The sequence below is a fragment of the Haemaphysalis longicornis genome, unplaced genomic scaffold, assembly GCF_048455015.1.
Source record: "Haemaphysalis longicornis isolate Haplotype H1 unplaced genomic scaffold, Haemaphysalis longicornis Haplotype H1 scaffold_9, whole genome shotgun sequence".
Classification (NCBI taxonomy): Eukaryota; Metazoa; Arthropoda; class Arachnida; order Ixodida; family Ixodidae; genus Haemaphysalis; species Haemaphysalis longicornis.
In genome coordinates, this window is record NW_027526460.1 from 73,050,966 (window position 1) to 73,066,412 (window position 15,447).

Genomic DNA, 15,447 nt, shown 5'->3' on the forward strand with positions numbered 1-15,447 from the left:
TGCGAAGGCAAGATGACCGTTGGCCATTAAACGATAACAGAGTGGATCTGTAGAGAAGGCAAGCATGGCAAAGGGCGGCAGAAGGTTACATGGGCAGATGAGATCAAGAAGTTTGCGGGGATAAATTAGTCGCATTTAGCACAGGATTGGGATAGATGGAGGTCCATGGGAGAGGCTTTTGCCATGCAGTGGGTGTAGATAGGCTGATGACGATGATGAAACCGCATTTGAGAGCCCCTTGTCGGCAACTCACCAAGATCCACGTCGTGTATGGACGGCCTCAGAGAGAAGGGGGTGTTTTTGTACAGGGTGTCGAGGATCTTGCTCTTGACCTGGCTGATGGTGTCGCAGTCATTGACCTTGCAGTGAATCTTCTCATCCTGGTCCTCTTGCAGCACCTGGATGGTCTGCACAGAAGAGGGACAATTGCAATGAGACGGGAAATTATAGAGACACGTGTCACAAACAGCCACCAAAAGCAGCTTTCCAGCCCTGCCACTCCATTCCAATCCAATCCAAGCCAGATAAGAATGTTCTGGCTTTGCCCTTTGTCATTGTTGCTCTAAAAATGGCTTGGTATTATGTCTCGCTTCGTCTCAGTCAGCACCTCTCAGCAGCAGCGGTTTTTATTATTTCAGAATCAGTGTAACAGTAGTCGTTGCACCTTTTCCAATGCATGCCCTACTGTGTTCTAGCGTAAGAATAGCATGAAAATTCTTTAAAAGCCACTAAGGGTTGAAGCAATGCACGTGTTCTTTGGCAAATTGTTCAGAGCACTAGGGGGGCAAGTAGTACATCCTGAGGACAGGCTATGAACCAGCAGCTGTAAATAAACAATAGGCATGTGCCTTAATTAAGACTGTATCATGGAGAAGCTTTGCTTTCCACATAGGTCTTTGCCAATTCACCAAAATTGCATGCAAGCATTTGCGTTTAAGCGGTTCCTCCTTCCATCCTTGTGTTTGTTCATTTATTGCTTAGGCATTGCTTGGCAGTGAATAGAATAGATGTACGGGCGACAAGAACTGCGTTATGGGCACAAATGCAAGTGCAGCACATTACGTACTTTGAGCAGTTCTTGTTTCCCACATATTTTTTTCCCAGCGCTGAACAACTACAAGGAAGAGCCAGCCACGTGAAAATAATACTTTTTCGACCTGGATTACTAAACCAGAAATTTCTTCTAGCTAGAAATATTTCTAGCTAGAAATCCAGTTTCTAGCTCATTTCTAGCTGGATGGAGATTTTGTTCCGGCTGGCAGCTATTACTTCCAGCTAGCATTTGTCAGTCAACCTGGAAGGAAAAAAATCTGCAAGCAGGAAATAATTGTCTCTAGCTAGACCAGGAATTTTTCTAGTTAGGGGCTGTCAATTCCAGCTAGAATCTACAAATCTGGTCAGAAATGAAGCCGGAAGTACCCGGTGCCCACTCACCACAATGTCGTAGTCGATCTGCTCACGCAGCAGGCGGGCCTCGAAGAGGGAGTAGCGGGCGTCGTAGGTGACGGCGTCCACGGGGCCCTTCTCCACCTGGTGGCGGATGGCGCTGAAGAGCAGGAAGAGCGAGGAGCCCGCGTAGTCGCGCAGGTAGTCGTACATGCTCAGGGCCAGCCAGTTGGTCAGCATCTTCTCCACCACCGACTCGGTGCGGCGCAGCATGAGCTGCGGGTGCTTGCTGTTCACCGACCGCTCGATCAGCTGGAGCAGCAATGTCCGCAGCACGCTGCGTGTCGTGGGGGTGGATGGAGAGGGGGGGGGAGAGCACAGGTCAGCACCGTGCGTGCACAAAGCTGCAAGACTGTCGACGGAAGACACAACAACTCGCACGTAAGTACAGTCACACTCAATATTACCTAGAACGCCAATTTAAGCAGCTACCTGTAGAAGAGACTGCGAGCCTGCTTCATCAAAGAAGGCCAGGAAGGAAGTAAAAAGGAGAACTTTTGTCAACAGAAGACGCAACGGCTCGCACGTAAGTACAGCCGCACTCAATATGACCTATAACGGCAATGTAAGCAGCTACCAGTAGAAGAGACTGGCAGCCTGCTTCATCAAAGAAGGTCGGGATGGAAATCAATGGCTCACATGCAAGTACAGTCGCACTCAATATGACATAGGACGCTCATTTCAAAGAGCTACCTCTGGAAGAGGGTGCGAGTGTGGTCCTTTCACTGTAAATCAAAATAAATGTCAGGATGAATACTAATTTAAATAAGCTGCCACCTCTGAACAGGACTGTAAGCGCACCATGTCAGAGGAGATGTTAATGGAACCAATGGCTCCAATGCAAGCAATTAAAGCTGAGCAAGTATGAAACAGAGAACACTGTTACATTTTATGCGACTTTACTTGAAATAGCGTTCAAATACTTCTCATATGAGAAGTATTTGAATGCTACTTGTAGCCTTGAAGATGGGCGGCAACTAAGATGAAGCGGCGACAATGAAGCAGCTACGTAAAGCTGCAAACACTAATGAGCGCTGTAGGTGACACCCGTAAGGCTGCACAATCTAAGTGCTACGCGCTAAGCACGAATTTATTTCGCCCCTAAATAAACCTGATCTAGACCAGCTTATCAACGATTGTAGCATGCCCGCCAGTCCCTTGTCAACCCCTATTATCTTCGCAAAAAACCAATATCATGGCTATATGCTAAAGGAACTACGAGGCCCAATGTACACAATCATCGGTCCAAAATAAACTACTTTCCAAACATCCCCTTCGAGGGAAACAGAGCACGTGCACTCACTCAGTTCCGTACTCCAGCCTCCCCATGAAGATGATCATCAGCAGAGAGGCCACGTTCACGCGATCACGGATGGTGAACGACTTCTGGCCCTCCAAGGTGTTGATGAAGGTCACGAGGAAGCTCTTGTTCAGAATCAACTGCTCGAACTGGGACATTGCCACTTCATAGTTGCTGTAGATGCCGTTGTTCTTCAGCTGCAACAAAGAAAGTTCGAGTCAAACCCTGCCATAACCGGCATGTAGTAAGTGAAATGATCCTGGCCGATCCCCCAAGTGGGTATGCGCCACAAACTGCGCAGGAGGCCGCCTGGTTCTTGCTGCGGCAGGAAACTAAACATCCCCCTCGCGAGGGGCACGATCAAATGCAGAGCATTTCCGGGGGCGCACGACGTTAAGTAGTTTGCGTTACGTTAATGTTGCACTTGTTGCTGTTGGTTGTTGTATTGTAATTAAATGAGGAGACGTAATTACGTGGTCCCGTGACATCATTTATTAGCAGGTGGGTATGATTATTGTGGCGCAGTGGGAAGAGCACCATGTACCTCGCGTTCCGCCCACAGGTAGTGAATGTGTTGTATCAGCAGCTTCTTGACGTAGTTTGAATGAGTCAAGGATATAAGGCGCGTTCGTAGCCCTCCATTCTGTGTTGGCTTTGTGGCGCAGTAGGTAGAGCACCATGTACCTTGTGTTCCGCCCGCAGGGTCGTGGGATCGAAACCAGGCGTCGGTAAGTATTTTTTTTTTTTTATATAGTGTAGGGGGAGGGGTGCGGACGACGATGGACAACTAGAATGGGTGACATCGTGAGTTAAAGAAATGCTCTGCATTTAAAAATCAATCAGGCCGTGCGGTTAGGCGTTATCAAAAGCAGGCCAGAAAACCGCTTCAATTGTTCTGAAAGGATAGTTTCTAAAAAAAGCGATGAATGAGCATGCAAGAGGAATACCAGGCACTCACTTTGTTGTCTTGAAGCAGTGGGTGATCGTAGACGCCAGGGAAGAAGACTTTCATGATGTACGACCGGTGGTCCAAGGTTGGGATTCCAGCGGACTGAAGATCATTGGTTAGGTCAGTGACGACGGTCTGCAGTTCTGCAAACGCTGAGAGGGGAAAGGCAAAGAAGAAAAGAAAGGCGTTCAGTTTTCACTCGAGCATTTACCCTGTTTTATAATGCTAACCCTTTTCACGTGTGCTAATGTTCATAGGATAAGCAAATTAACCGCCAACGCTAATTCACACAGCTGAACAAAGCATACAACATGAGCGAGTTTTGGGTAAGTAAACTTTTGGATTTCAATACACTAAAGCAACACCTGGCAACACCTGGCAGGCACACTGTTATGTGAGATTTCTCGGTGAATTTTTATACCACCGCAATTTTACTTTGAGTTCACCATGTGACAGGTACGCAGACATTATTTGAAGTTCCAAGTTACATGAAGCTGTTCACATGATGCTGAAGCCATGTCTTCAAACAGTAGAATACAAGCAGCTACACCTGCACACATTCAGAAAAGCCAAGCACTCACAATCCTAATATTGACATTGATGCAAGTATTCCCAAAAAATTAAGCTAATAAGTCAATAAAAATCTGTTCCTTCTCACTTTTTCTACCAACAAATAGTCTGTCAGGAATCACCAAATTACGAGTGAATTGGATAAGTTATTTATGGGATCACAGGCTGCGTCTCGTCATGGAATTCGCGCTTTCGAATTGATCCTCTATTGAGCTGCTTTGGGCTCTATTGATCCTCTATTGAGCTGCTATTGAGCTCTATTGTCCGGACGCAGACGGACATTGTGCAGTCTTAAGGTACTCTGCACCTAAAAATAACAGTTAACCTACTGCTTCCACACCTTTTTTTTTTCCTGACCACTTCGGAATAGCCTCGACCCACTTCTCACCTTGCTTGCACTCGATGCGGACACTCTTCTCCAGGTCATCCATCTGCAGCTGGATGCGTTTGTATTCCCGCTCTGCCTGCGAGCTCTTGTGGCGCAGGACAAGCAGGATCACGGCACTCAGGAGCACCACAGCAAGTGCACCAGCCGCGAGACCCGCGACAGCCTCTGGAGGGAAGCTGTACGTCTTGGCCACCTCGTAACGCATGAAGCCCACCTCGTACCGAAGGTTTCCGCCAATGCGAACCTGCACAGTGAACAGCAGCGGTCTCAGAGCGCCACCTTGGCACGCAAAGGGCTACCAAGGAGAAACCTAAACTATGTCCCATTGAATAAGGCTACATCCATTTGGTTTAACAAGGGGATCTCAAAAGTTACAATTTTGAAAGCGAAGGAAACAACAGTGACGGGGTATTGACATTGGTAAACAGGAATATGTGTACAGCTCACAGTAAGTCAGCGAGAAGTGCTCACCACAACCATGGGGAGTCCATTTTCAGTCCAACGGCCCAACTCGTCTGTGCCTGAGGGTTGGACCTCTGGCGGCAAGCAGAGCAGTTGGTTCATGGCCAAAGAAGTGATATTGCACGGTCGCGTTCCAATCGTCACGTTCACTTCCGACTCTGTGCTCGCAAGGCGAAGGTTGTTGCCCTGGGGGGGAAAAAGGACGATCGTCGGTCAAGCTTAATTAAGAAAAAAAAATCCAGGGAAGCTAGCACTCATGCGCAAGACTTGAATGGCGGAGCTGTTGTTAGTGAGAATTCCTGTACACATAGTTAAGTTTCAGAATGATTGTCTATGTCACACCGTGCCGCTTAGTGGACACAGCTTCTTACCTCAATGACGAGAAGTTCACCCTTGTAGAGCTTCACCCCGTCCCCGTCGAAGCGGTGCAGCTGTGGGTTCGGCACGTACACCAAGTCCGAGTGGAGCAGCGGAAAAGTCCGGGGCAGCTCCAAGACACTGCTCACGTCATCCATGGCAAAGCCAATGCGGAAACGCCACTCATCCCGATGTCCACCGGCATCTTGGTCGTTGTTGTAGCTCGTGCCGTGGTGGCCCCCCATGGAGTTGCCGCCACCGTGGTGGCCACCCAGGTGGTTGCTGTCCTTGCCGCCACCCAGGCTCTTCTGCCGGTCACTGCTGGGCAGTTGGCGGTAGGCCTCAGCGTTGATTGGCGGCGACGGGCAGGACATCAGGGTTGACGACAGGACTTCACACACCTGCGAAGTGACGGAGGGGTGAACTTGAAGCCACATGTATTGATCATGGAGGTAAAAAATGGCCGTGCAACTGCTCTCCTTTCGTTGCAAACGTCGACGAAAGACGATAGTCGACTGGCGCCCCTGCCAAGTAAACATCCCGATTCTGTTTTCCGCTCACCTCTAATGCTCTTCATGGTTGGCTACGGATCCAGATATGAATACGAAATAGTTCTAAAGAAAGTTCGGTTGTTGCAGTGTAACTCCAGTATGTATTTTTATATTCGCACTTCATTCCTGTAGAATAGTTGGATACGGATATGGATATGGATACGGAAATGGTTCTAAATAAGAAAGTTCGGTTGTTGCACCGTAACCGCAGCATGTATTTTTGTGTTCACACTCATTCCTGTGAATGGTTGGCTCACAAATGCATGATCAGAAATATTGGGCTTACCGTCTCATTTAGGACCTGGTTATCGAAAAAGACTGCCATCCTTGGTTGTTGCACTGCATGAAGGTTGCTTCCAGTGACCATGACATTCCTCCCTCCCCTGTGAGCAAAACAGAACACCAGAGTGGAACTTAGCACTCAAAGGAAGGGAGATGCGTTTGGTAACATACTAAATTACACGTTCCGCAAGCATGAACACGTGAGATTAAGAGAACGCTTCTACACGTCTGGGTAAGGGTTGGATGCAGGACGAGGTAGCAATAATCTACATTTACTATCACCAACATCGCTGGTACAAATTTCTCTGCACATCTAACATAACTAATGCCACGAATAACAAAAATTAGCCTGCCTACATGATATATCAGGCCAAGAACACAAGTTAAAATAGAAGGCACTACTAGCTGAAAAAAGCAAATTTAGCTGAGCTTCACAGCGAAACGGAAAGGAACAAGTAAAGAACGCAACCTTTTGGCACAGCTAACTTGTTGCACCAGCACAAAAAGGGGGACCGTGGCTCTCCACTGTGGCTGCTGTTGATCGGAACAAATGATTACAGTGACCCACAACCTCTGCTTTCTCTGAATTCTCGCTGCATTTAAAAATACCTCTCAAAGCAGGTAAACGCAAAGCAAACCTTAAATGCAGTCGCACTGGTGGAAACGTTGGGTGTAAGTTACATACCCAAACACTCCACCGTAGGAGTGAAATTCTCTCAAGGGCCAGGCAAATAAGAAAGAAGCCATGCCACAAAAGATGTCAGACAAGATCACCCAGGGGAGCAAGTGAACTAGCCCAGGGCCGGTTCAAGTAAGGGGCAAAAGTTGGGCACCCACCCAATGAAGCTCTTGAGTGGCGATATCTTCAAAATGGTCGGGTCCTCGCTGTAGTTGAAGGGGTCTGGGATGCTGAGGGTGGCGTTGTCGATCTTCAGGATCAGAAACGAGACATTGTACCGTGGTATGGTGGCCTTGCTCGTCTTGCACGAGATCTGACTGTTGCTGGCCAGCGTTCTGTGGGGAAGTGGAATTATTGAGGCAACAGGTTGAGGCAACAGGTTGAGGCAACAGGTTGAGGCAACAGGTTCTAACCAGAATCAGACACCAGTACCCAGACCCATCAACAAGCTAATCGCGGACGCAAGATAATGTGGACGCAAGATAACAGCGGACACAAGATAACAAAAGATAAGAAATGTTATTTCAAAGTTTTTTAGTATCACATGCTGAAAGTGTCAATAAAAAAAATAAAAGTTAAAAAAATAGTTTTGTACATTTTACATTTTTGTGACACTTTGACCCTCTTGTAAAGTTTTTTAAGCCGGCAATTCTAATGGTGCCAGTAAAAACAAAAAATCCCACTGCACCTTTCATATAGCTCAACAGATCAACAAACTTTGTTTACACAATGCTGCTACATACTATAACATGATTGCCAGTCGTAGAATCACAAAGATGCAATTGTAACGAGCCCCACTAATGTTCTTCCTTTGTCCTCATTTTGAAATAAACTAGCATTAAAAAAATTTCAGGCGCCTCAGCTCTCCGTAACTCCCATTTCCCCTGTAAGATAAACTAACTAAACCCACGGCAAATTTCTGAGAAACTTTGCAGGAAATGAAACAGAAGGCGTACTTGTCTACGGTGCAGGGCAGGTTGTCAAGGTAGACACTGAGGTTGCTGCCGACGTTGAGATTAGATCCGCTGATGTAGAGACGCGTGCCGCCAGACTGGGGGCCCGTGCGGGGTTGGAGGTCCCGCACCGTGACCTGCCGATACTGAAACTTCTCCTTTGCCTGGGTGATGCCCGCGCGGTTGCCGACCACCACATCGGCCGTCAGGGGGGACCCACTCGCTCCCGTTCTGCAGACAACCCTGTGCAGAGAGAGGACAGAGACGGCAGACACCAATAAACAGGACAGAAAGGAAGCCGAGAAGTTGATTTTATCTGTCCCCCAAATAGAGGAAAACAACCAATGATCGGAGACACCTCATCTGTTGGCCCAAACGCAGAAGTTGGCAAACTGGCCCGGTACTCCAACAGGCACAAATTCAACTGGCAGGCCAGGTTTCCCTATTGGCACAACAGCAGAAATTGCTACAAGGTCAATATTCTTCCCCAAATGAGAGAAAATGACCAACAGGCTCATCTCAAAGTATTATCATCAGCCTCTCTACGCCCACTACAGGGCAAAGGCCTGTCGTATAGATCGCCAATTATCCCAATCCCGTGCTAACTGCGACCGATTTATCCCCGAAAACTTCTTGATCTCATCTGCCCATTTAACTTTTGGCCGCCCCCAGCCACGCTTGCCTTCACTAGGGATCCATTCTGTTACCCTTAATGACCAACGGTTGTCTTGCCTTCGCATTACATGCTCTGCCCACACCCATTCCTTCTTCTTAAATTTTAAATTATTTTGTTGAATTTATACTCTGAGAGAGAACTTCCCATGAATATGCCAATCTGAAAGGATAAATTCACCAAAATAAGCCAATGGGTCAATTTAATCTGTAGGCCCTCAAGCTGAAACTGACCAATATGCCAATCTCGCATGTTCACCCAAACACCTCAATGAGGTGAGCAGGCTGATTTCATCCATTTGCCTTAATACGAAAAGTGACCAACAGGCCAAGTTGATGTCTTCACGACCCTGCTTAGACCAATACTGAGCAAGTCATGACAGGCTAGGACGTTGAGATAAGTTTAGACCATGTATAAGCTGCTAGCCTATTGCTTGGAGGGCTCTTAAGCCGCAATATTTTGTGGTAACAACCTTCAAGTCAGTAACATTTCGGTGCATTCTAGTAGCCCCAATGGAAAAAAAAAATTCCACTAGCAAACGCATTCCCACAAGCATTCAAATTAAAAATATTGTGGTACACATTACTAATGTCTAGTAATGAAGGAACAAAAAAAATTACTGAAAAAAATTTTGCACATATTGGTGACCCATCTGGTTATTTAAAGAACAATAACCAGACATTATAATTTATTTAGTTCGCGACACCCACATGTAGCAGCTCTTTCAAAGCTGCTAGTTCCAGTTAGTATTACAGAAAAATTGTTACAAATACGAAATAACCATTTTCTCAAGAAAAGTTTACTCTTGTATTGTGGTCAAGGGAAACGATGGGCTACAATTGTGTTATACCTTTAAAACAATTACAGGCTACCGTAAGCTTACCAACCAAGTAGGTACATCAAGACCATGAAATACGTTGTTTGTCTGTTTCCAAGAGAACTTTCTTTCCGGTACAAAAAAAAAGCTCCAACACTCACCGTACGGACACGTTGTACTCGGTCGGGATGCAGGGTATTCCACCAATCTTGATTTTGTCCGAAATCTCCTCCCTGCTGGTTCCGAGGTTGCTGCCTTCAATCGTGACCTGCGTCCCGCCTTCTATGGGTCCACTCAAAGGGTGAATCTGCACGAGGAACAGAGAGAAAAGGAGCCCCGTCAACCTTTTCTATTTGCAGATTGTAGTACAGTAAAGGATTACAATTGCGCAATATTTATTGTCCTATCTCTACAGTTATGAAGCATGGGCGTGTTGGGAACGACTTCGAAAAAAAATGTGACCAACAAACGAGGATGCGACATTTCCTTTCTTTTTTTTTTTTTTCTATGATTGCTTAACTGGTCCAAGTCTAAGCGCTGCTGGGGGACTACATTTTTTAGCGGAAGTGAAAAGGGAAGGAGGGGGGCGGGGTGGCATATTATAATCCCGACGTTCCTCGATGGGGAATATAATCGATGCAGCGCTTGTATTTTGCACGTAACCGTGTGACGTCTCTCCCATGTTTGACTTTCGTGCAAAGCTTCGGTGTCATGCGCACAAGCCAACCAAACGGGTCTCCCGCAAATTGCGCGCGCAGCGCGCCTAAGTTGGCTTTCCCGCACGACGCAAGAGCCATGCACGCAAACCGACCGCGTCAACCGCATGCGCTCCGTCAACAACTTGCACTTTAAATTATTGTTTACTTGTTTCTTTACCTATTACTAGCCTTTTCATTATTTCGGCACTCATTAATTGCAGCATATCAACCTGGCATCACACACATGCTTACATAAGAAACGACGACGCCTGAAATATCCGTGAGGCACCCGTTGGCGCATTTAGTCGGAACTCCCAACAGAAACTTGGCAATGTGGAGGCGATTTTATTCCAACCAGCACATTGTTGTAGCCACACTTTTCCTTGGAGAAGTGTCTCAGTGGCTAAGGCGTTGCGCTGCTGAGCACGAGGTCGCGGGCTCGATTCCCGGCCGCGGCGACCGCTTTTCTGATGGAGGCGAAAAGCAAAAACGCCCGTGAGTACGAGACTCCGGCGCACGTTAAAGATCCCCAGGTGGTCAAAATTAATCCGGAGCCCTCCACTACGGCGCGCCTCATCACCTGCGTTGCGTCGGCGCGTTAAACCCTACAATCAATCAACCAATCACTTTTCCTTGGAAGTGGATCGTTATCAAAATGAAGGCTACCCTGTGAGAAGCGAAAGTCAACACTCACGCTAGAAACAAACATCCCACACAAACACACAAAGAGGCTTCAACACCCCCCTGCCCCCTCCCCCCGGGCCCTCACTTCAATCGCTTGTCGCAAACGGCCGGTGAGTCACAAACGATGATTATAGAAAGGCGGAGACGTCAACAAACAGTGCGGCGCGAGCGAAGGAAACTCGGTGAAGTTACACGGAGCGTGCAATCTTCGGCCGCGGAAGCGGACTTGTCTGCTGCGGGAGGCATAACGTGAGAGATACGGAAACGGATAATTAGGCACCGTCGGCTTATCGCCGACACGCCGTCGCCGCCGCACGACACAAACATGGCGTCACCTACCGCGTCGCGTCCTTTCGTTCCGGTGGATGTTTGTAGTCGTAATCATCGTTGTTAGAACAAGTCACCTCTGATCGGTTCCGGTCACGCACGAGTCAGTCAGAAACGACCAAATGCTTATTTCACTTTTGAGCTCCCAGCGCCCGATGGATAGCCGTTGGAAGCGATTTAATGCGCAACGCCCGTTTCAAATTTTAGACCCGCCGCGGTGGCTCAGTGGCTAAGGCGTTGCGCTGCTGAGCACGAGGTCGCGGGTTCGTTTCCCGGCCGCGGCGGCCGCTTTTCTGATGGAGGCGAAAAGCAAAAACGCCCGTGTGTTCGAGATTTCGGCGCACGTTAAAGATCCCCAGGTGGTCAAAATTAATCCGGAGCCCTCCACTACGGCGCGCCTCATCGCCTGCGTTGAGTCGGCGCGTTAAACCCTACAATCAATCAAATCAACCGTTTCAAATTCAAATCTCGCGGGGTTTTTTAGGACCCGAGGGCCGAAGCTGCACCTCGCCTACGAAGCGCGTCGTAGTCGAGGGCGTACAGTTTCTCACTAGCTTACTGAGAAACTCCATGGTCGAGGGCTACGGAATAATTTTATACCGCCTGGGGACCTTCAACGTCCGCCGAAATCCCGACACACATGCGTTTGCGCCTCCTCCTTTCAGCGCGAAATTCAAACGCATAATACTTGATGGTACGTAGCTGAGAGGTCACAAGTTACCAGCACTCACGCAAACCTGCGTCCGTTGAGCCGCATTGGGCTCAACGGACTAAAAAAATAAAAAAATGGTTGACTAGGGACAGCTTTAGTAGAACTGTTTCCGTTTTTTATTAGTATTAACAGTTACTTTGCTATAATGAGTTTAATTTGGCGCCCCTCAGCGTGCTTTTTTTATTATGGTAAATGCATTTCGACGAGCAGCCACCCAATAATCAATTAGCGTGCGCTGAACAGGCGCGCAGATTCAAAAACAGATTTCAACCGAAAAACTAGCTTAAATGAAGACAAGCCGCGCCCAGCAAGCTCAGGGAGGGTAACTTATAGGAAGAGCCACGTCGCCAAGGTAAATAAAGGGAAGGAACGATGCAAAATCAAAAGGGCTGCGTAAATATAATGCCAGTTGATTCGAGACAACACTGGCGTAATTATGCGCGCGCGGTGCGTGAAGCGTGAGAGAGCTGCTCGAAAAACGTCACGAAGCAAGCAAGCAAGCGTAGCATGAACGGATCCAAAACAAACGCAATTTTAGTAAACACGCAAGGTGGGAAAAAAAAAAAAAAAAACGCGGAAGCTAACGTCGCAAAGCTGTCAGTGGCAGGCACTCGCGCGCGTCAATGCCCGAAATTAAGCCTCGCTCGCGCAGCGTTTTTCTCGGGATGGGCGCGTCAAGTCGAGAACGGGTGCGACAAGAGGCACCTGCGGCTCAACGCGCACCCGCAATTTGATTACGCCGCGCTTCATAAGGAGAAGAGAGAGGGAAAAAAAGTAAAGGCACGAGGTTGGGGCCTTGCGGGGTACCGGGTGGTTTTGCTTAAGAAGGGCGACGCCTCGAGGCGGCCCCGAAGAAAAAGTAAGACTCGCTCTTCGTCGGGAGCTCTCGGGAGGAAGAAAAAGCGCCCGTGATTAGATTTGCAGCATCGCGGTCGATTTGGTGCGCGCCGCGGCGCGCTTATACATATGACTCAATTAAACGCGTGTCTCCCTCGTCACTGCCGCGCTTCCCGGCTGGCGGCAGCCCCCCGGGCGCAACGTTGGCAGCCACGCGCCGTCGCCTTATATATTCGCTCGCTGGAAGATCGCGTTGAGCTACGTCGACAACCGCGGACGCGGACGGCGAGGTCTGACCTACGGCGGTGTTTAAGCAAATGGTAAAATTGTAGGGCGACTGGTGCGTGGGGTGAAATCTCGAAAGAATGGAGGTGCGAGTGTCAGGTGTCGTTTGCCGCTACGTGCTGCGGGCGAATGACGAATTGAAGAACGACCATACGAACTGCTGAGAAGTGCAACGTTAGCATAACAATTTGCTGGACTGTTTCTGGCGTTTCTTTTCTTTTTTTTTTTTCACGTAACACTTGCACCCTCGTTGCGCTGGGTGACGAATACACAGTAAAAACGTGGAACCCACACTTTGCTCTTCCTTTGTACTCGTAGCTACAGCGTTGATGATATCTCACAACGAATGCTTGTACGGCTAAAATTAACAATTCTAAACTTTCTAGCCATTCCCCCAAAACGACAAGTCACCGGGTTCTCAGGGAACGAGGCACTCGCAGCCAGAGTTCTTCAATATATACGGGTTGCGAAACTCCGCTTCAGAGTCCGGACGGCGGGCCCCCTGCCCCGATGAAGCTGAGGGGCAAGCAGAGCCACTAGATCAGCGTAGCTTATTTAGTGGCTCTGGGGGCAAGTAGAGCCACAAAAGTAGAGCCACTAAATAACCTGATCTAGTGGCTCTAGGCGGCAAGCGTACTGGTGCAGCCCCTAGGGGATGAAAACTGGACTTCGCTAAACTATTGCTTGACCCCAAAATTTTTATGAAATAACACTTATTAAATTAGAAGCTATAGATTCAGTAATATTTACGTATGTTTTTTACGGTTATTCTTATTATTACCTACAGCAGCAGCCGCAAGTACTTCGGTACTACTTCAACTTTCTGCTGACAGACGACAGGCTCGTCGACTTTCCCCTAAGCCACTAAAAAAAAATCTAGTGGCTCTACTTTCCCTGTGCTTGCTCCATAGCAGGGGGGCCAACCGCGGACCGGGTTGTGATACATCGGTCTTATGGGGAGCTTCGCGACTGGTATATATTGAGAAACTCTGCTTGCAGCTGACCGATACCGTGAAAAAAAGACGTGCCGAAAGCGACCGCTGCCATCATCATCATCACCATTGTCGTCAAACTTAAAGCAGCGCCATCTATCGTGCGCTAATACTCCCTCCCTGGCGACGGATCCGCGCCTGCATCTTCGCTCATGTCTGCGCAATGGGAGAGCTTGCATGCATATATACTGCACATATGATCTGGCGTACTGTTTCCCATTTATCTCCTCCCCTTACCTTAACGCGCGGGCTACGCCAGGCAAGGAAGACGAATGGGGACTCATCGCCACGGTCGATCGGTGACACGCGCGCGAGGGCGTCAGCGGGTAAAACGAGTCAGCCACGCGTCAACACAAAGGACGCCGGGAAAACAAATAAAAAAGGCGGGAAATACGAAAACAGCAAAAAATACGACGCGAGCTCAAACGAAGGACCCGGAAGAAGAGCAGCAGAAGACGACGAAGCAACAGCAGGACAATGGCGGCGGCAGCAGCAGCAGCAGCAACTCGCGGGAGCAGAGTAAACAGCAAGCCCCGTGCCGCCTCGGCGTGTTTGTCATTTCAATTAGCCGTCATTACCATAATTCGAAGCCTCCCAGTCCCATCTCTCTTCCCCGAGTTTCGAGCGGCGACGCCGTTTCACCGTACTGCCTACACATCTGCTGCCGGAAATGGAACACGACGCCGCCGCCTCCCAGTGGCGATGGTACGGCAAGAAACACGAAACAAAAGAGCCGACGAAGCGAAAGAATGGCGAACGGCGGCTCCGGGCGCCGGGGCCTATGCTCTACACTGACAGGGACTCCGACGCAAAACGCCAACGCACGGTTCTGAATGCAGAGGCGGCGCTTTTAGCGGCGGTGGCGGCGGCGACGTAATTGAATTGGCTCGTCGGGAAAGAAGGCCAGCGAAACGACTCCACAGCTTAGCAGTAAACTTGCCCGCGCTTGATGTACCGTTGGGGAAAAGTTGCTTGGTTATGAATGATACCCAAGGGGATTTTTTCCTACTCCGCGCTAAAGGGCCGAGTTTAGACTAATGACTGCAAAGAGAAAAGAAACATAAAATGCGACGCGTAACTGTTACCACGTTCACGCGGTGTTCGGTCGAGCTCAGGCCGCTTATCTTGCAACAAAAATCGGAAATCGCCAAGTTTTCGTCTATTCACGCATTTAGCCCGTATGGTGTAGGCTCTTAGCGTTTGCAGAGACAGATACAGCGCCCAAGGATGCTAATTGCACGGCTTGCTTGTTCGAGCGGGCTAAACAAACTAAACTACCGGAAACGTTGAAAATGGGGTTGGTTTCGCGCGTCGAAGCTACATCATGCGTCACAGCGGCAGTTCGGAGAAAATAATTAGCTGTAAAACGGTAAATCTCCAGAAATCGCGAGCGACGGCCCGCCCGAACAGTTGCGGCGCAGCCCCCAGAGCACTAAAAGCCTCGGAAGCACAAATCGGATAACATAGCTCCGACTCGCGAGCGCT

The 15,447-nt window shown here is 48.7% G+C and overlaps 1 protein-coding gene across 1 annotated transcript in view; it reads right to left on the reverse strand.

The window, feature by feature from the left end:
• The window catches only part of Plexb (plexin B), a gene marked incomplete in the record, with an annotated part of 139,820 nt that overhangs the window by 10,213 nt on the left and 114,160 nt on the right, over positions 1-15,447 (reverse strand). The window contains 11 exon segments of the mRNA XM_077683653.1: positions 254-407; positions 1,435-1,723; positions 2,750-2,943; positions 3,705-3,847; positions 4,654-4,897; positions 5,125-5,301; positions 5,487-5,873; positions 6,310-6,406; positions 7,143-7,319; positions 7,941-8,180; positions 9,589-9,734. Coding sequence (XP_077539779.1) covers positions 254-407; positions 1,435-1,723; positions 2,750-2,943; positions 3,705-3,847; positions 4,654-4,897; positions 5,125-5,301; positions 5,487-5,873; positions 6,310-6,406; positions 7,143-7,319; positions 7,941-8,180; positions 9,589-9,734 — 2,248 coding nt within the window.